Source organism: Panthera leo, chromosome B4 (genome assembly GCF_018350215.1).
Source record: "Panthera leo isolate Ple1 chromosome B4, P.leo_Ple1_pat1.1, whole genome shotgun sequence".
Classification (NCBI taxonomy): domain Eukaryota; kingdom Metazoa; phylum Chordata; class Mammalia; order Carnivora; family Felidae; genus Panthera; species Panthera leo.
This window is the reverse complement of record NC_056685.1, coordinates 99,793,815-99,816,175: the sequence shown is the minus strand read 5'-3', so window position 1 is coordinate 99,816,175 and position 22,361 is coordinate 99,793,815. Positions and strand designations below refer to the sequence as shown.

Genomic DNA, 22,361 nt, shown 5'->3' with positions numbered 1-22,361 from the left:
TATTCTGTGCCACACTTTTGCCTGTTTGTGTTTTTTGTTGGTGATTTTACTGTTTAAAATGGCCTCCTAGTGAAGTGCTGAGGTGTTATCTCACGTTCCTAAACACATGAGGGCTGTGATGTGCCTTACAGAGAAAATATCAGATATAAGCTTTGTTCAGGCATGGGTTATAGTGCAGCTGGCTGTGAGTCCGACGTTAATCAATCAACGATAAATCTTAAATTTGGTACTGAAACAGAAACACACATAAAACCAAGGTTATGTACTGACTGATGGACAAAAATGTGACCAGAGCCTGACATTTTCTTCTTCTCCAGGAGCAATAGGTTTAGTATTTGCTAATTCAGTGTTTGCAGCAACTTTATAGAACATAATTACCACAAATAATAAAAATTGACTGTAACTCTTATTTTCCACAACCAATCAGTTTTAATTACATACGCAGTCATGAGTTGCATGAGGAAAGAGGTACAAGCAACAACAGAGAGGCTGAGGTCAATAAGAGAGGCAGTCCCTGATAACAGCTGCTATTTTAACTCTATATCTTAATCATTATTTTATATCATGAACCTCATGACTCTTTCCTAACACCCCTTGTGCTTCCATTATAAATTATTCTGGGTTCTTTCTGTTTTCTTCCTATAGGTTTCTTGAGTTCCTATCTCTGGTCTCAGAAGTTTAATACTTAAAAAGAAAAAAATATAGCTCTAATATCATATAAGGTCTAGAGATATGGTTCTTTTATAACATAGATAAGTATAAAACAATTTTTTATAATCAGAATTTAAAGTTATTTGTGATTTCATTCCACATTCTATGAGTAGCATATACACATATACAAACATCTGAATAAAAGAAACCATAAATGCACAGTTAAAACTGATGTAGACAGACACAATGATCCAAAAAGTCATGCAGAAGATAATAACACGTACTTATTTACATTTGTTACATGTCAGGTATCCTAAGCTTTATTACATTCATGCTCAAGACTTCTGTGAGACAGTACTATGATCATCACTCCTGTGCAGACAAGTATGAAACTTGGTATTTTCATACTATAATTTTTATTTGAAAAATATATGCAATTTGTTCAGTGCATCTAAAAAATGAACTATATGCCAATCTGTTCTAAAGACACAATTATTCAAATAGAACAAGTTAAATAGATTTGATTGTGCTGACCTTCCTCTCAAAATCTACCTCTTACATTCTCAACTCCCTAGCTTAGAAACTTGCATAGCTATTTATTGTCTCCAAAAAAGGAACAAAAAACTCAAGTCAGACTACATAAAACTCTCTGGCATGAAGTTTTCAATATTTATAATTTATTAATTTTCCAGCTTTTCTCCACTTATATGCACAACAGATTAAGAGAACAGCAACAGTCTAAAATTATTCTGAAATGTCAATCTGACTTTTTTCGGGATGTAAAATTTACTGTCCAATTTAGGAAACAAAGTTAGAAAGTATGTCTGGAATACTAAAGTCATTTCAGAGGTCAGTGCTTTTTATAAATTTAAAATAGATGAGGTAATGAAAATAAGAAGATCTATTTTACTTATACTAAATATTTCAGTAAGATAATTCTAATGGTTAATAAACCCTTGAATAATGTTTATGTCAAAGTTTAGTACAATGCAGAATGAGCTAGTGAAAACTGTCACATGGCAACATTTCAAAAGATACTTACGCTAAAAAAATATTTAAAAAGCACTCCACTTTCTGAAAGTAATCATATAACGTTGTAAAAACGTTAAGACTGTGCCTCAGTCTCAAAATAAGCATTTTTTTCCAGTATTTTGTTTTTGTTTAAAACACAGACAACAAAAAGAACACAATGTTATAACATGCACGACTGTGAAGTGAAACTAGATAGTAATTAAAATCGTTCAGAATAGCTATAAGTCACCAAAAACTGCATGTTACTTAAAATCTACTTTATATATTTTTTATAGTAATGTTTTAAAAAATGATTTTAGTACAGACATTTGTGAAACATGTGCCTTTATTTTAATAAAACAGACTGTCTTACTGATTGAGCTTTTTCTATGTAAAAATATCAAAAGGTGACCCTGTCCTTATTTCTTTGATACACACACATGCACCCACACATTTACAATTTCAGATTATATTACTTTTGTAAAAGTATACTACATTGAAATAATTAGCAAATATTTGAAGATACAGCACTGTGTGCTTTTTCATAAAGCAAAAGGAAATTAACTGTTATCCTCCACAACAAAATAAAAAGTTGTGATATTAAGAAAATATTTAGAGTACATAGTCTGGTAATAAAACACGAAAATCACAGTTTAGTAAAGGTTTTGAATAGGTGTTATAGAAGCAGACAAGTATGTGTTTCAATCCCAGCCTTACCAGAGACTAGCTGTGTAGCCTTGGGCAAGGATAACAGCTTAACCTATTTAAGCCTAAATTTTCTCATGTATAAAATGGAGATAACAATATTAACATATAGAATGTGTACTAAACGAGTACAAAGTATTTAAGAAAATACCCTTTAAACACTCAAATACTAAATAGTAGCTACTATTATTATTTCTGATATTGTTATCAAAAGCGGCTGTCAAAAGCAATCTATTAAATATGAAACATTTAAGAGCAATATTTACATTGGTTCACACGTTATTTTTCTAGAAATATTGTTCTACTGCAACAAATCATGGATAGTTCAGTCCCAAATGTTAAATTATTATAAAACACTCGTTTAAATAACAAAATTTGCTTTAGATAAGACCTTTATAACCAAAGGATATCATTCCAAAACCAGAAGAACCATGTTACATACATCCAAAATTTGGTTGCCAAATATATTCCAAGAGGCAATGCACTATGCATTGAATGATCAAAAAAGGATCTGCAAAACACAAGTTTTATAAAATTTGAGCTCTAGATTTCCTTGTAAAAAGGAATTATTTATTTAAATGAAAATTACACATGTTCCACATAGTAAACTCTGGTTTAACCAAAATCCAGACATCCAGAATGCTTAAATAACAAGACCATTTTTCATGGTAATCAATAATAAATGAGTTCACAGCTGAATAAGTGAGCAAGATTCTGAGGATCCTAATTTACCAACAGAATTATATTCTATTCTAGATATTTTTCAGCCTCAGAATTTCAGTCTACTTCTATTCTCTTAAGTCAATAATTCACTTCAGTATAGTTAGTAACTCTATCATTTAGCATATTATTCATCAAAGATGTATTATAATTTTGACAAATGAGTACAAAGCAATCCTCAAGTTTTTCTGTTTCATTATTTCTCCTTACCTGCACACTCCTATTAAGCTTTTAGTACAGCTTTTCAAACAGAATGAACTGGCCAATTTAATGGATTTGAAGGTCATTATTTACAGAATTTAGAATTTGGGAAAAGTATTAATGAATTTTATTAAACATAGGCAGGATCAACTATCCATGTAGGCTATGTGTGAAGTCTTCCTATTTATAGGACCCCTTGGAGCCCCTAGAAACACTAAAATGAGATTAATTACCTAGAATTAAGCCTATTCCTGAGAGTTAACATACTCTATGTGAATTATTTTCAGAACTCTTTTTTTCTTTTTTGTTGGAAATTCAGGTGAAAACAAAGTACTAAAGGAATGGAGATTAGGTAGGAAGTTCTAGATCATAGACAACTGTCTAGGTTTGCTGAATAGGCAATTTTAGAAAATGAGATCTAAGGAGAAAAAAAAGGGAAAGATCACAATGTTTTAAAGAAAAAAGAGGGAGGAGAAAATAAAAAGGCTGAGCGTACTTCATATGCTCAGACTGTACCTTACTACTAAAATCAAACCTCCTTCTTGCATATTGCTTATGACCAAAGAAAATATAACTCCTATGAAAAGGTAAGCTAAAGCTATAATTACCTAGAAATAAGCAATATGTATATTAGTTAGAGGTCAACGAACTCAATCTACTTCTACTGAAATGTTTTTAAATTGTATCTTAGACTTAAAAATTATGTTAGAGTTTGTCATTGAATATACCTCTAGAATTTCAACATTTCAACATTAAAAATTTAAAAGATTTCAGATATAAATCTGCCAAAATTCTTTAACACTAAATTAAGATGAAATATATTACATAAAGGTAGTATTCTAAACATACAAAACATTAATTTTACAAAGCAGCGTCCAAATTATATCTTTTCATGTACAGATAAAAACATAGTTAAAAACAACACACTTACTTTGAAAGAAATTGTACTGTAGCCCAAACGCCACCATACATTAGCCCTTTAATGAGCCAAGAATCAATATTTAGGTCTGCTATAAACCCAACCAGCCAAATAACTAGGAAAGGAGTTCCTAGCATTACTTTCTGCCGAAATTCCTGCACAGAAAAAAAAAACAAAACAATTAGTCAGAAAGTTTGCATGTTTCAGGTAATCTGAATGTGAATCACTTTTATCTTCGTGGAAACATGCATCAGAAAGTGAAATTCATTCATTCAAATATGTTTACTATGCGCAGGCACTATTCAAGATGCTAGTCTCAGTCTTCTATAGACAATTTAAAAGCAGTTAAAATTGTGGAAAATGAGAGTATAAATTATAGGAGTGGGTCTAGATATCAGATAATAGAAGACAGCAGTATTTGCTGCTTGCCAACACGTGGATAAACTAGAAAACAGTTCTTGATGACACCATCCCATTAACAGGCCACTGATAACTAGAGATAAGACCAACTAGAATAACTTGATGTTCTAAGAGCTACAACAGATAAAGAATCCTGCCGATGCTTAGCCTGAAGAAGATACTTTGAATGACCTTAAAATGAAAAACCTTAAAATGAAATAGAAAACAAAATCAGTCTACAGAGTCCTAGAGTCCATAGAAGGAAGAGTATGTGCCCCTGAACACAGATCAAAGCAGAGCACTTAATACTTTGGAGGTAGTTCCATTTCATTTTTGTACTAGTCTAATTGCTACAAAGTCCCTACTTCTAAGTATAAAACCTATTTCCTTGTAACACATACCACAGTTGATAGGCAGCTATCAAGTCTCTGGAGTAACCTTAAGTGACAAAACAATTTAAGATATTCCAGCTGTGATTTAATAAAAGTCAAAGTATAAACATTACTTTCTTCACTATTTACCTTTTTGAAAGCTAAGATATTACATTTTTTGTAGCACCCTGTTTATACTGTTGGCCTCTAATGAAATAAATACTTTTTCATATAAATAAATGGCCATATCTTTCCCAATTTAGCCACTGTAATTCATTTTCTAAATAGTGTGTGCAATTTTAGCTTGAATAACAAACTTCAGAGTTTTAATTTTATGCTGTAGTAAAATAACCCTTCTGATTTGTTATTTCATCTCTAACACAGATGGATTTTGTATCAGGACATTAGAGAAGGGGTGCCTGGGTGGCTTAGTCAGTTGAGTGTCTGACTCTTGATACCGGCTCAGGTCATGATCCCAAGGTCGTGGGATCTAGCCCTGTGTCAGACTCCATGCTGCATGTGGAGCCTGCTTAAGATTCTCTCTCTCCTTCTCTCCCCTTCCCCATTCACACTTTCACTCTCTCTCAAAAAAAAAAAAAAAAAAAGACACTAGGGAATATTTATAACTAGGGAGGACAGGGTGTATGGTTAAGTGTGGGTGGGTGTTGGTGGCAGAGAAAGTAGATGTGTTATTTAAAGAAGTATTTTCTAAAATTATCTGTAACTTGCCTTGATTTAAGGTACTCGTTCTCCCTCAGCAATAGCTACATTTTTTTCATTATTAAAAATAAAGATACAATTTACATACAGTAAAATTCACCCTCTCTTGGGTACTCTGAAGTTAGATTAATATACACAGTTATGTCAGCATGAAAATTAAGACACAGAACAGCTCTATCAAGTCCTGAAATACCTATGCCCCCAGACCCAGCCCGTAACAAACACTAATCTGATTTCTACCCCTATAGTTTTTCCTTTGCAGGAATGTTGTATACATGGAATCATACTGATGCACTCTTTTAAGTCTGGCTTCCTTCACTTCAACAATTCATTTGACACTCCCCCATGTTGTTGTGTGTATCAGCAGTTTGTTCCTTATTAATGCTGAGTAGTATTCCATTATAGGATGTATTACAGTTTACTTATCCATCTCCAGCTCAAGGATAAAGGTTGTTTCCAAATTTGAGGACTGTGAATAAAGCCATTATAAACATTTGCATACAGATTTCTGCATGAATGTAAGTTCATTTCACTTGGATAAATATCCATGTGTGGGGTTTCCAGAGTTGTCTTTTTCTTTTCCAAAATGTTACTTACCATGTTATTTATGATACTGTAAAGATATTAAAAAAAAAAAAAAAGATGTAATGGTGATGTGCTGCTTTTGTAGATATGAAAAATCTATTTTCTCTTGAATTTTATTATGGAAACTTTCAAATATATAGTAAGTTTGAAAGAATTTTATGGTGAATACCTGTGTATCTACCATCTAGAGTCTGTAATTCAGTAAGCTATTTTTGTATTAAATTTAATTTTGAAACAACTGTAGGTTCACATGCAGTTGTAATAAATAATACAGATCCCAAGTACCCTTTACCCAGGTTCCCCCAAAGACTAACATTTTGCAAAATATAGTACAATATTTTGTACAATATCATAATCATGATGTTGACATTGATGCAGTTAAGATGCAGAATATTTCCATCACTACAAGGACTGCTCATGTTGTCCTTTTAGAGCAACTTCCCTCCTACTCTACCTTCACCTGTATATTAACCTCTGGCAACCATTAATCTATTCTATATTTCTATAATTTTGTCATTTCAAGAATTTTATATAATTGGAATGATACAGTATATAACCTTATAGGATTAGTTTTATTCAACATAATTGTCTAGACATTGATCCATATTATTGCATATATCCTTAGTTCACTTCTTTTTATTATTAAAGAACATTCCATGGTATGAATGTATCACAGTTTAACCATTCATCCACTGAAGGACTCTGGGGTTGTTTCCAGTTTGGGGCTATTATGAACAGAACTGCGATAAACATTTAGGTACAGGATTTTGTGTACATAACGGTACAGCTTCTGGGTTGTACGGTAAATGCATATTAAGTTTTTAAAAAAGAAACTCTCAAACTGTTCTCCAGAGTACCGTATTGTTTTACATTCCCACCAGCAATGTAGGAATCATCTGGAGTGATCTCTCTGTACCCTCACCAGCATTTGGTGTTGCTGCAACTTCTTTAGTTATTCTGATAGGTATATGATAGTAAGTCATTGTGGTTTTAATTTGCATTTCCCTAATGACTAATGATACTGAACATCTTTTCATGTGTTTATCTGCCATTTTTATATCTTCTTTGGTGAAATATCTTTTTGCCTTTAATCCACTTTCTAATTGGATTGTTTGATTTCTTCATTGTTGTGAAAATTCTTTATAGATTGTGCAAACTAGTCCTTTGTTGGATATATGGCTAGCAAATATTTTCTCCTAGTCTGTAGTCTGTCTTTTCATCCTAATTAACAGGGTCTTTCATAGGACAAAAGCTTTTCATTTTAATTAAGTCTAACTGATCAATTTTTACTTTCATGGATCATACTTCTCATGTGAAGTCTAACTCCTTGCATAGCCCTAAAGTTTTATAGTTTTGCATTTTACATTTAAGTCTGTGAACCATTTTGAGTTAACTTGTTTTTTGAAAAAAAAATTTTTTTAATCTTTTTTTTTTTTGAGAGAGACAGAGCATGAGCAGGGGAGGGGCAGAGAAAAAGGGAGACACAGAATCTGAAGCAGGCTCCAGGCTCTGAGCTGTCAACACAAAGCCCAACGTGGGGCTCGAACTCATGGACCGTGAGATCATGACCTGAACCGAAAGCGGACGCTTAACTGACTGAGCCACCCAGGAGCCCCTTGAGTTAACTTTTTTATACAGTGTGAGGTCTGAGTAGAGGTTTATTTTATTTTTTTGTTTATACAGGTCCAAATGCTCTAGCATCATTTGTTGGAAAGGTTTTATTTTCTCCACTGAATTGTTTTTGCACTTCTATCAAGTCGATGGGCATATATCTCTGTGGTTCTATTTCTGGGGTCTCTATTCTCTTTCACTGATCTAGGAATTTGTTCCTCTAAGCATACCACACAGTCCTGATTACTATAGATATATAGCAGGTCTTAAAATTGCACAGAATGATTCTTTTTGTTCAAAATTGTCTTAGCTATCCTAGATCTATTGCCTTTCTGTATAGAATAATCTTGGCTATATAGACAAAAAAATCTTGCTGGAATTTTTTAATTACATGAAATTTGTATAACAATTTGGGCACAACTGACATATTTACTATTTAAAAATTTACATATTTTTTTTAAATAGGTTTCCCATCCAGCACAAAGCGCAACACAGGGCTTGAACTCATGACCCCTGAGATCAAGACCTGAGCTGAGGTCAAGAGTCAGACACTTAACCAACTCAGCTACCCAGACACCCCCCATTTTAAGAACACAGTATATCTCTCCATTTATTTAGATCACCTTTGATTTCTTTCATTGGCATTTAAAAAAACTTTCAGTATATAGTTATTTTATGTGTGTGGTTAGATTTACACTTAAGTACCCAATTGTTTTGTGCAATTCTAAGTAATACTGTATTAATGTTGGTGTCTGCATGTTTATTACAGTATATAGAATAAAATAGGGGGCACGTGGATGGCTCAGTTGGTTAAGCATCCGACTTCAGCTCAGGTCATGATCTCAGTCCGTGAGTTCGAGCCCTGCGTTGGGCTCTGCGCTGACAGCTCAGAGCCTGGAGCCTGCTTCGGATTCTGTGTCCCCCTCTCTCTGACCCTCCCTTGTTCATGCTCTTTCTCTCTCAAAAACAAATAAACATTAAAAAAGTTTTTATTTTTTTATTTTTTTATAAAATTTTTTTTTTTTCAACGTTTTTTATTTATTTTTGGGACAGAGAGAGACAGAGCATGAACGGGGGAGGGGCAGAGAGAGAGGGAGACACAGAATCGGAAACAGGCTCCAGGCTCCGAGCGATCAGCCCAGAGCCTGACGCGGGGCTCGAACTCACAGACCGTGAGATCGTGACCTGGCTGAAGTCGGACACTTAACCGACTGCGCCACCCAGGCGCCCCTAAAAAAGTTTTTAGAAATAAAATAGATTATACCCTGTGACTCACTAAATTCATTTATTAGTTCTAGGGGTTTACTTTACAGATTCCTTGGGATTTTCTATACTGACAGTCATGTCAACCACAAATAGGGACAATTTTTTTTTTCCTTTCCGAACTATATGCCTTTTAATTTCCTTTTCTTGCTTTATTTCACTAGCTAGAATTTCCAGCCCTAAGTTGAATAAAAAACAGTAAGAGGGATATCCTTGCCTTGTCCTTGATCTTACTGGGAAATCAGTCTTTCACAAGTAAGTATGATATTAGCTGAAGGTTTTAGAAATGTCCTTTATAAAGTTCAGGAAATTTTCCTCTATTTGTAGTTCTCTTGAGAGTGTTACCATAAACAGACATTGACTTTATCAAATGCTTTTTCTGCATGGATATAATTATGAGATTTTTCTTCTTTGTTAATATGGTAGATTACACTGAATAATTTTGAATATTAAATGAGTCTTGCAGGGACGCCTGGGTGCTTCAGTCAGTTAAGTGTCCGACTTTAGCTTAAATCGTGATCTCGCAGTCCATGAGTTCAAGCCCCACATTGGGCTCTGTGCTGACAGCTCAGAGCCTGGAGCCTGCTTTGGATTCTGTGTCTCCCTCCCTCTCTGCCCCTCCCCTGCTCTCACTCTGTCTGTCTCTCTCTCTCAAAAATAAATAAACATTGAAAAAATTGTTTTAAATAAATAAATGAGCCTTGCATTCCTATAATACACCCAATTTGGTCATGGTACATAAGTCCTCTTATGTAATGATGACTTCTATTTGTCAACATTTTATTAAAAATTTTTGAGTATACTGTTAAACCCTGAATAATGGAGGGGTTAGGGGTACCAAACCCCATGCAATAAAAAATCTGCATACAACATCTGACTCCCCCAAAACTTAACAACAGCCTTTTATTTTGACCAGAAGTCTTACCAAGTAACATAAACAGTTGGCTAAACATATTTTGTATGTTATATGTATTATATATACACTATATTCTTACAGTAAACTAGGGAAAAGGAAATATCACTAAGAAAATCATTAGGGAAGAGAAAATACATTACAGTACTATATAAAAAAAAAAAAAATCTAAGTGGACCTACACAGTTAAACCCATGTTGTTCAAGGGTCAACTGTATATTCATCAGGGATATTGGTTTATAGTCTTTTTTTTTTTTTTTTTTTTTTTTTTTTTTTTTTTTGTAGTGCCATTGTGTGATTTTGATATCAGGGTAACATATATCATTTCCATTCTGCCTATATAAACAACTTGCCAATATTCTTACATGTGAAGTGAGTTTCTTATAGACAGTACATAGTTGGGTCATGCTTTATAATACAGAAAGCCAATATGTGTCTTTTACTTGGTATATTAGAATATTTTAATGTAATGAGATTACTGATATGCTAGTGTTTGTCTATAATTTTATTTTTTGTTTTCTACTTCTTCTCTATGGTTTCTCTGTTTTCTTTTTCCTGCCTTCTTGTGGGTTACTGGAAAGCTTTTTAGAATTCTATTTTGATTCATCTATAGTGTTTTTCAGTTTATCTCTTTGTATAGCTTTTTTAGTAGTTACTCTAAGTATTATATAAACATAACTTATCCCAGTATATACTGGTGTCATCATTTTACCAGTTCAAGAGAAATGTGGAAACTTTACTTGCCTTTATGCCTCTCTACCCACCCCTGATTATAAGTTGTCTCACATATGTTCTTTACCCACATTTAGATACACATCAAGCAGTATTATAATTTTTGCTCCATCATCAAACATAATTTAGAAGGTATGAGATGAGAAGTCCATGGTATTTACCCATAATTTGGCTTATCATGATCTTATATTGCAAGATCTTTTATCATTTCCTTTTTTTTTTTCTAATTTTTTTTCATTTCCTTTCTGTTTAAAGAACTTCTCTTAGCCATTCTTCTAGGGTAGGTCTGCTGGTAACAAATTTTCTTAGTTTTCCTTTATCTGAGGAAGGTGATGATTTCTCCTTCATTCCTGAAAGATATTTTTACTGGATACTGGATTCTGGGTTGACAGTTCTTTCCATTCAGCACATGAAAAATGTGTGCCAGTTTCTTCTGGCCTCTATGGTTTCTGATAAGAATTCCAGGGTCGTCTGAACTGTTTCACCTCTGCTGGTAAGGGGATTTCAAGAATTTTATTTTTTGGTCTTTTGTTTCCAGAATTTTGACTATGATGTGTTCAGGCAGGATTTGAGTTTATTCTGTTTAGGGTATGTTCCAGTTCTTATTCTGTAGGTCTGTCTTTTGACAAATTTGGGGGTTTTATGGGCCATCATATCTTTTGAGTACTTTTTTAGTTCCACCCTCCTGCTCTTCTTCTTCTGGGACACCAAACATATCAATATCAGATACTCTGTTATAACCACAGGTTCCTTAGGCTCTGTTCATTTTTTTCAATTTATTCCCTTTTGTCATTCAGAATGTATAATTTTTATTGTTCTATCTTCAAGGTCACAGATTCTTTCCTCTCTCCCCTCTATTCTGCTGCTGAGCCCATTCACTGAGTTTTGTACATTTGGTTATTGTAATTTTCAGTTTTAAAATTTCCATTTGGTTCTTCTGTATATTCTATTTCTGTATTTCTATTTCTTTACTGAGACTATTTTTCCTTTGTTTCAAGCATGTTCATAATTATTCACTGAAGTCTTTTTAATGGCTGTTTTGAAATATTGTGTCAGATAATTCTAACATCTCTGTCATCATGTTGTTGGTACCTACTTGATTCTCTTTTTATCAGTTTCAGATCTTCTTGGTTATTGGTATGATGAGTGATTTTCCTTTGAAACCTGGACATTTTGGATTTTGGGTATTATCAGACACTGGATCTTATTAAACCTTTTCTTTTAGATGGATTCCTCTGATGCAGCATGGCGGAAGGAGGGAGTGATGCACCTTCCCAATACTGCCAGGTGATGTGAATGAAGCTCAGATCTCAACTTGGACTCCACTGACACCCGAGAAGGGGGGGCTCCTAATTACTGTTGGGCAAAGGTGGAACTTCCAACTCTCACTATACCTCTACTTATACCTCCCTGGCTGGGAGGGTTAGAAGTGCCTCATTATTGTTTCCTCTGTGGTCTTCCCTGATAGAGCAGGGGATGGGACCTCATTAACGACCAGTGGGGGTGAAAGTGCCAAATCTTTATTTAGCCTTCTCTGACACCATCCCAGGAGATAAGATGGGACAGCTCATTACAGCCTGGTAAGGGTGGAAGTCTGATGGTCTTTGTTGGTATGATTTGGGATGGAGCCACAGTTTTTTTGCAATATTTAGCTGTGGCAGAAATTTATTTTCTAAAAATCTCTATCTTGTTAAGCTGCCTCTTTTGTGGTTCTTTGGCTAAACAGGAGGATTTTGCTAGAGACTTTTTGTCTGTATTCATTTGTGATTCTAGATTGTTGGCTTTGTCAGCTCCACTTTTGGGATATTTGAGGCAAAAAAAAAAACCAAAATAAAACAAAACACAGGAAACTAACCACTATGTCATTCTTCAGGTCCTGAGCTCCCTGACCACTCTGCCTTTTTCTCTCCATCTCCCAGAATCTTCCTACATTTAAATATTTTGTACATAATGTCCAGGTTTTGCAGTTATACTTAGTGGAGAAGTATAGAGAAAAGAATATCTACTCCATCTTCCCAGATTTATTTTCATATATATCAATAAACAATATTAAAGAGGACAATATGTGAGATTACCATTGTTAACAAAAGGGATCATGGGTTTTTAAGTGTTGAGAAATAATAGAGATTTCCCTCTAACTTATTGTTAAGCATTTATTTAGCCATAAATCTGCCTAACTAAAACTTTCTAACCTTAAAAATCCAAGAACTCTTGGGGTACCTGGGTGGCTCAGTTGGTTAAATGGCCAACTTTGGCTCAGGTCATGATCTCACAGTCTGTGGGTTCAAGCCCTATGCCAGGCTCTGTGCTGACAGCTCAGAACCTGGAGCTGCTTTGGATTCTATGTCTCCCTCTCTCTCTCTCTCTCTCTCTGCTCCTTCCCCACTCATGCATGCACACGCTCTTTCTCTCTCAAAAAAAAAATAAACATTAAAAAACATATAAAAAAATCCAACAACTTTTAAAACAGTTTTCTGAAATCAAGATTTTCTCTGCATCTATCTAATCTACTAGCACTGTCCAAAAATATTTTTCCCCCTTTGGGATGACTTACTTATTTTTAGAAAAATACTACTGAATCCTACATGCCACTGTTTCTTGTTTAAATACAGAACATACTGTACAGAACAGCAAATCAAGTCATGTTTATGACTTAAATATTTCTAATAGGAGGAAAAGACAACAATCTACATAATTACAAATACTTCGTTTCACAAAGCCCTCAACCATCATATATTTTTATTGAGTAATCTTTTTTAAAAATGTAGTGTATTTACAAATACTAAAGCAAAAAAAAAAAACCAACAAAAACAAAAACAGGAATATTCAATTTCTGAACTGATCCCAGTAATATACAAACATTAATAAAACTGTGCTAAACTGTTCTCTCTTTTTTGAAAGAAATTAGGGGCGCCTGGGTGGCTCAGAAGGTTAAGTGTCTCACTTCAGCTCAGGTCATGATCTCGCGATCGGTGGGTTCGAGCCCTGCATCATGCTCTGTGCTGACAGCTCAGAGCCTGGAGCCTGCTCCAGATTCTGTGTCTCCCCTCTCTCTGCCCCTTCCCCGCTTGCACTCTGTCTCTCTCTCTCTTAAAAATAAATAAACATTCGGGGCGCCTGGGTGGCTCAGTCAGTTAAGCGTCCGACTTCAGCTCAGGTCACGATCTCGCAGTCCGTGAGTTCAAGCCCCGCGTCGGGCTCTGGGCTGATGGCTCAGAGCCTGGAGCCTGCTTCCGATTCTGTGTCTCCCTCTCTCTCTGCCCCTCCCACGTTCATGCTCTGTCTCTCTCTGTCTCAAAAATAAATAAAACCTTAAAAAAAAAATTTAAAAAAAAAGTAAATAAATAAACATTGAAAAAAATTTACACAAAAATAAACTCAAAATGGATGAAAAACCTAAATGTAAGACAGGAAGCCATCAAAATCCTTGAGGAGAAAGCAGGCAAAAATCTCTTTGACCTTGGCCGCAGTAACTTCTTACTCAACATATCTCCGGAAGCAAGGGAAACAAAAGCAAAAAGGAACTATTGGGAGGGACCTCATCAAAATAAAAAGCTTCTGCACTGGGAAGGAAACAATCAGCAAAACTAAAAGGCAACCGACAGAATGGGAGCAGATATACGCAAACAACATATCAGATAAAGGGTTAGTATCTAAAATCTACAAAAAACTTTTCAAACTCAACACCCAAACACATAACCAGTGAAGAAATGGGCAAAAGACATGAATAGACACTTCTCCAAAGAAGACATCCAGATGCCCAACTGACACATGAGAAAATGCTCAACATCACTCATCATCAAGAAAATACAAATCAAAACTACAATGAGATACCACCTCACACTTGTCAGAATGGCTAACATTAACAACTCAGGCAACGACAGATGTTGGTGAGGATGCAGAGAAAGAGGATCTCTTTTGCATCGCTGGTGGGAATGCAAACTGGTGCAGCCACTCTGGGAAACAGGATGGAGGTTCCTCAAAAAATTAAAAATAGAACTACTCTACAACCCAGCAATTGCACTACTGAGGTATTTATCTAAAGGATACAGGTGTGCTGTTTCGAAGGAGCACATGCACCCCAACGTTTATAACAGCTCTATCAACAATAGCCAAAGTATGGAAACAGCCCAAATGTCCATCAATGGATGAATGGATAAAGATGTGGTGTGTGCGTATGTATATGTGTGTGCGTATATATACATACGCACACACATATACATACGCACACAATACACACACACACACACACACACACACACACACACACACACACACAAATGGAGTATTACTTGGCAATCAAAAAAGAAGGAAATTTTGCCATTTGCAACTACATGGATGGAACTAGAGGGTATTATGCTAAGCAAAATTAGAGAAAAACATATATATGACTTCACTCATATGAGGACTTTAAGATACAAAATAGATGAACATAAGGGAAAGGAAGCAAAAATAATATAAAAACAGGGAGGGGGACAAAACATATAAGAGACTCTTAAATATAGAGAAAAAACAGAGAGTTGCTGGAGGGGTTATGGGAGGGGGTATGGGCTATATGGGTAAGGAGCATTAAGGAATCTACTCCTGAAATCATTGTTGCACTATATGCTAACTTGGATGTAAATTAAAAAAATAAATTAAAAATAAATAAATAAGTAAATACATCTTTTTAATAAAATTAAAAAATAAAAGAAATCACATCCAAACACATAAACCTGGCATCTAGTTCATTATTGCTATAATAAGTAACTATATATTAATAAACATCTAGAATTTACAAAGTCATTTTCATCTGACAATGTATTTTTTAAAAATCCTTTATAATATTTACACTAAACAAATGAAAGCATAAAGATTATGGGACTTTCCAAAGTAATATAAGACTCTTTTGTTACAAGCTTAGTTATTATGAGACCTCAGCCTTTGTTTGCTATGTTGAGAAAAACTGCTCTAAATCCTAGAGGACAGAGCAAAATCAAAGAAAATAAAAAAATAACCATTCTCTATATCATATCTAGTAGTAAAATGAAAGAGGTAATACAACATGCAAAAATTGCTCATTATTCTCAACTGTGGGGTTGAAAAAAGGCAAGTTTATAAACTATAAATCTAACTCTTCTCATGTCTAAGTAATGGACCAATGAATTTTTAATGCATTAAGGAAGTCTGAACTATAAATAAATGAGGCATGCTTTTACTTTTCTCTTTGTCCAAAACTTGTCATTCTGTTGTGATAACACATAGATCAACATTAACTTTAAGTAAATAGTATTACCACCAGAACAGCCTACAATAAAATGGTACTCAAGGCTTAATGCTATTCACCTTTGATGATTGACAAATTAGCCACACTGGTCAATGGCAAAATTAAAAACTATAAATGCTCAGGTAAGAAGGTATGCCTATGAATTTTACTTAAAAAGATTATATACTGAAAAACTTCAGTCATGAATTTACCTTATCAGCTTTGAGCTTTCTAAGGAAGGACGGATTGTCATATCCTTTTGCCTGTCTCGCCTCTTGCAAATGGTTGATCATCCACACGTTCTTTCTCTGCTTTGCCAAATCAAGTGCTGATTCACCCTGATAAGTAGAAGAAATTCATATTTAAAAAACTTTTAAAGCACTCCCATAAAAATAAACTGACTGAACAATTAGTTCACTAACATTGTTTTGACATCAGGCAAAGTCAAATACTAAAAGAATCTAAACCATTACATATTACTTATGCTCTCCCATTCAAGGTACAATCAGTAAGAGTATTTACTCATCTTATTCTATACATTCTATTTTTGCTTGCGTTTTGGCTTATATTAAGTACATCAAAAAGTAGGTATTTCAGCACCTGCTGGATCAGAGGCTATCAAGTTTATCGGTTATTTCATATCTTTGTTTTATTAGTAATACTTATTACTACAAAACATCCTACTAGAATACTAAATTGCCAGAAACCTCTCAGTTTAATTTCAATAATGACAAAGGTCTGAAGAGAATAGGGAAGAAGAAGAAAAGTCAACTTCTATTTCTCCTACTGTTGTACTATCATCTTAAATTCATTCACACATCCAGAAATTTCCAAAGAGAATGAGAACAGTAACAAAAAAATAGTGAAACTCAAGTTGTGGACCTGTAGCTTTTAATCTCAAGAAGAAGAATGCCAAAGAGTAGAAGTGAATGAAACTAGTATGTTTTAAAGGAAGAAACAAGATATAAGCGCCCCCAACTCTAGATCTATGCTTCTTTTTGCCCTTGTTAATTTCAAATCTTCTTTCTCATTAGTGAGACACCTACATTTCTATTCTTTTTAATATTCTACACTATTTATCTACATTAAATATAAAAGTAAAGTGAAAAATTGTGTCTGCCAAAATTTTAAGAATGTATAGATGAATATTCAAAATTACTTAAAAAAGGAAAATACTGAAATTTTGTGAAAAACTAGATAAAAACAAAAGAATAAGGAGCCTTGGAGAGCTTTACTTATGAGGGATGATTATTTATCAAGTATAAAGTACACTCTATGAAACAAAAAAACACTAAAAAATAAAAAGCAAACAAAACACAGCACTACCACCAGTGGCAACAACTGTAACAATACAACAATAACAACAAAATGCCCAACCAATCCTTTAATAAAAGATCAATAGTATTTAATAAGGCACGGGCTTAAGCTAGGTGAGTCTTCCACAAATAGGAATATTTACTGTAAAATACCTCCTTACCTATTCAAAACTTCTATCACCTAAGTTGTAAGAACCAGCTAATTAATCCAAACTATAAAGATTACCTGAATAAAAGCAATCCCTTGGGTAACAATTCCCAGAGAATATCCTGCTGTTGCCTCGGTCCAGCTGAGCATCCCTTCCACTAGAGGGCCATGTGACACCTAAGGATTGCCTAGATAAAAAGATGGAGGGAGCTTTAAGAAATCTTTCAACTATTCCTCTAGTCTTCTGACTGCTTTTGTATAGTTTTTATTCAGCTGGTAAAATAAACAAGCAATTAATTTAAAGAATGATACTAAAACCAGGGTTCTAAGTCAAGTCTATATTTGATTACTCCATGTGTCAGCCCAAACAGTAAATTATAATAACAAGAGCAATAACAACAAGAGTCATGGAGTGTTTATAGACTATGTAACTGGTAATAAAAGAAATATTTCAAAGGTTTTGGTGAGATAAACACTATGGAAGGTGGAAAGGAGAAAATCACTTTTTGCCTGAGGTTGAATTTCATTGTTAAAACTAGGAAAATTCTTGTTTGGAGACCATCTAGGGCAGTTACTTAAGAGGTAATAAAAACTATTTTTAGAAAAAAGTATCTTATCTCATGTCAAGAAACCACATAAGATTTTTTCCATATATATATTAACAAAGCTCAGTAATCTTACAGCCCGCACAAGGTAAAAATTATGCTGTTTGATAATTTTAGAAAGAAAAAGCATAAATGCTTGGGCAGCACTCGGAGATTAATTGTCCTCCCAAAACTCAATTCATCTAAATTTATCTGTATAACCAAAACACGTGGGAGAGGGTAAAATATTATTTTTTAAAAATTCACAAATGAGATGCTGTAATAAAAAGGGATTACTGCATAGGTCACTTTAAAAAAATCCTTAGTATCCCAAATCATTTTTCCCTTCCTTATTGTTATCATTTAACAAGACTGGATTTATTCCATGTAACTATTATCTGGGGCCACGGTTCTTAAATTCTTTTGAGTCATATTTCATGAAAGCCATTGACCTTCTCCCCAAAAAGCACTGATGCAAGTAATTTTTTGGTAACGATTTCAGGGGTTCATGGGCTCACCCTCTAACCAAAATTCACTAGTAAGTCCCAGATTAAGAATTTCTAATCTAGAGTATATGACCACTCCTGATCCTTCTAAGGATCAAAATAGTCATTTTAAAGTTACCTTATTTTGAAAAAAAAATCATGTATTTACATATTAAAAGAATTGAATTTTTTATTCAAATAACTAATTTATAAGGGTAAATAATATAAAGACAGATTTCTAAGAAACTTAAATTTAATTTTAATTAGAAAAGCTATTTTAGAAGAAAAAGGATCAATATTTTTATAACTATAACACAAAGTATAATTTTTCATATTCTTTGAAAAGTACAACTTTTATTAGCTATTACAGCCAGATTTGCAGACTATATCTTTTTTGTTATAATTCATGATTATCAATTAGTCTCTTTCTTAGCTCTCGAAATGAAAAATGGAAAAATATACAGGTATAAATCAACTTTGTCAAATTCCTGGACAAAGAATCTACGTTGTTTTCAATTAATTAATTTTTCCCCTGTTGACATTCATATCAACTTAAGTTTACTTAATTTGCTTGCTATTCCACATAGCTAAAAGGCACCACACCTCAAATTATAATATTCTTACCACCCTCACCCCAAGAAAGTCTTCCTCCTTCAGTCTTCACAACCTCAATATATCACAAGACAGTTATTCAAACCAAAATCTAAGTCATCAATATTTCTTTTCATCCTCATATCTAATCTACTCTAAACTATCATTTTCATTTCTACTCTAAACTATCATTTCCAAATCCATTCATTGCTCTCCATTGCTATTCCTACAATTGTAGGCTAAACTAACATCACCTGCCTGGTTTATTACAATAGCCTAACTGATCTTTACCCATCCCCTCCATTTTTTTTAATTTTTCAATGCATTCTCCATCAGCAACCAAAGTAGTCTTTTAAAAATATTTAAAACACAAAGATTATAAAGCCAGCCTATGTAAATCCTCCCAAACTGCTTCTCGTGACTGAGAACACAAAGTACCTTATCATGGCCTTGCACGATCTGGCACCTGCCTTCCTCAGTGACTGCACTCCCGTGCTCACTGCACTCAGTCCAGGCTGTCATTTGCTGCACCTCTAACAGGCAAGCTTACTCCTGACCTTGGGACTTGCACTTGCAGGCTCATCTACGTGCAGTTTCTTCCTCACATGTCTTTGCATAATTGATCCCTTTATCAGACAAGTCTGAAAGCAATGTCATCTCCTCAGAGGTATTCACAAGTCATTCTCACCTCATGTGGCCCCTTCATCCCTCATCACTGTACCACATTTGCCTATGAGGATGCATATGCATGTGTTTTTACTTATTGTCTATTTTCTTAATACAATGTAAATTCTGAGAGAATACAGACTTCATCTATCTTAAACACCTGGACTCCCGAGCACTGATATTTGTTAAATGAATGAATGAATGAATGAATGAATGGTTTCCATTAGAAGGTGGTGACTAGACTTCAGCATATGGAATCTGGAATGCCAGATTCAAGCAGAAAAAGCATCTGATACTTCACCTTTTTAATTCCACAAAAAGTGCATTTTAAAACAAAAATCTACTTTTCCACCAGTGTGGATAAAAAGATTAGTTTTCCTCTGAAAGTGTAAGTGTTCCCTGAGCAACTGAAGCAACTCCTTAAACTTTATTTCCTTTAAAAATAATGTCACTCCAAATAAGTCACAGAAAGATAAATACTGTATGATCTCACTTATATCTGTAATCTAAAAAATAAAACAAATAAAACGAAACCAAGTTAACTGATACAGAGAACAGACCAGTGGTTCCCAGAAGCAGGGGTTGGGGGTGGGTGAAATAGGTGAAGGGAGCTGAAAGTTAACAATAACTTCCATTTTTAAAATAAGTTAAGTCCTGAGGATGTAATGTACAGCATGGCGACTACAGTTAATGCTCCTGTATTGTAGGGGCGCCTGGGTGGCTCAGTCGGTTAAGCATCTGACTTGAGCTCAGGTCATGATCTCACAGCTCGTGAGTTCGAGCTCTGCCTCAGGCTCTGCGCTGACAGCTGAGAGCCTGGAGCCTGCTTCAGATTCTGTGTCTCTTTCTCTCTCTCTCCCCCTCCTCCACTCATGCTCTGTCTCTCTCTGTCTCAAAAATAAATACTACTGTATTATATATCTGAAAGTTGCTAAGACTGCAAATCTTCAGAGTTCCAGTCACAAGAGAAAACAAAGTTTTGTGACAGATGCTGATTGGACCTGTTGTGGTCATCTCCTGACAGGTTCAGGTTATACTGTACACCTGAAACTAGTAAAATGCTGCATGCCAACTATACCTTAATTTAGAAAAATTTTAAATAATAATAACAATGATAATGATGATGATGATGATGATGATGATGATGTAACTCCAGAAGCTATCAGAGAACGACATTTCAAACTAACTTCTTTTTGTCAATAGCCAATCCTGCTTATACAAGTCAGATAAAATTAAAACATTAATAAAAATAAAAAAACCAAACATGAATTTAAATAAAAGTTCTACAGGCACAATAATTATTTTACACTGTAGACGCTGGACTGCACTAGTTAAGAAAGCTACATTCAAGCTTTATCCTATCTTGGTACCAAATAATTCACATGCCTGAACCTACAAACCATTAAAATTATAAGGTTCAAATTATTTACATCATTTCAAATATCTCTCTTACCATTACCTTTCTGTTGAAATTCATTACAGATTATTTCTTTTACTAAGTCTAATAAAAGTTTATGCAATGGTTGGGGCGCCTGGGTGGCTTAGTCAGTTAATTGTCTGACTCTTGATTTGGCTCAGGTTACAATCTCACAGTCACAAGATCAAGTCCTGCATGGGGCTCCACGCTGGCAGTGTGGAGCCTGCTTCGAATTCATTCTCTGTCTGTCTGTCTGTCTCTCTCTCTGCCCCTCCCATGCTTGCGCATGCTCTCTTTAAAAAAAAAAAAAAAAAGCTTATGGGGCACCTGGGTGGCTCAGTCGGTTAAGCATCTGATTTCAGCTCAGGTCATGATCTCATGGCTTGTGAGTTCAATCAAGTGAGCTTGAGCCCCGCTTCAGGTGAGCTCAAGCCCTGCTTCAGGCTCCACACTCTCCTTCTCTCTCTGCCCCTTGTGGGATTCTCTCTCTCTCTCTCTCACTGTCCCTCGCTCACTTACACTTGCTCTCTCAAAAATATACATACATACGTACATACATAATCTCATCTTTATGCAATGGTTAATGCGAAGTGCAAGGGCTCACTATTTATTTGAAAAGACATTAAATTTACAATCTACACTTCAAAGACTTAAAGATCATGATCCAAGTGAAGTTATCCAAAAGTCTATATGTATAAAAAATATACTCTTAAATGGTCTAAAAATACATACTACTAGCTTCAAATTCCAGAACTGTTCAGTCATGTTATCACAATTTTTAGTATTATTGTAATTTCAATTACTGTTAAAATTGGTTCTATCTTTTTAATAATGTAACATGAAATATTTTGAAATATATTCCTGGGGCATGATCACTTTAAGAATGGCTGTCCAGGGGGCGGGCACCTGCCTGGGTGTCTCAGTCGGTTAAGCATCTGAGTTTTGATTTTGGCTCAGGTCATAATCTCGCAGTTCGTGAGCCCCACATCAGGCTCTGCACTGACAGCACGGAGCCTGGCTTGGGATTCTCTCGCCTTTCTTCTCCTTCTGCCCCTCCCCTGTGCCTCTCTCTCTCAAAATAAATAAACATTAAAAAAGAAAGAAAGAA

At 34.6% G+C, this 22,361-nt stretch overlaps 1 protein-coding gene across 6 annotated transcripts in view; it reads right to left on the bottom strand.

The window, feature by feature from the left end:
• Nucleotides 1-22,361, bottom strand: part of ZDHHC17 (zinc finger DHHC-type palmitoyltransferase 17) — a 103,879-nt gene that overhangs the window by 31,778 nt on the left and 49,740 nt on the right. For all 6 annotated transcript variants that reach the window (XM_042947233.1, XM_042947229.1, XM_042947232.1 and 3 more), the window contains 3 exons: nt 16,259-16,384; nt 4,220-4,362; nt 2,778-2,878 (listed from right to left, as the gene is read on the bottom strand). In XM_042947233.1, the coding sequence (XP_042803167.1) occupies nt 2,778-2,878; nt 4,220-4,362; nt 16,259-16,384 (370 nt within the window). The remainder of the gene's footprint in view (nt 1-2,777; nt 2,879-4,219; nt 4,363-16,258; nt 16,385-22,361) is intronic.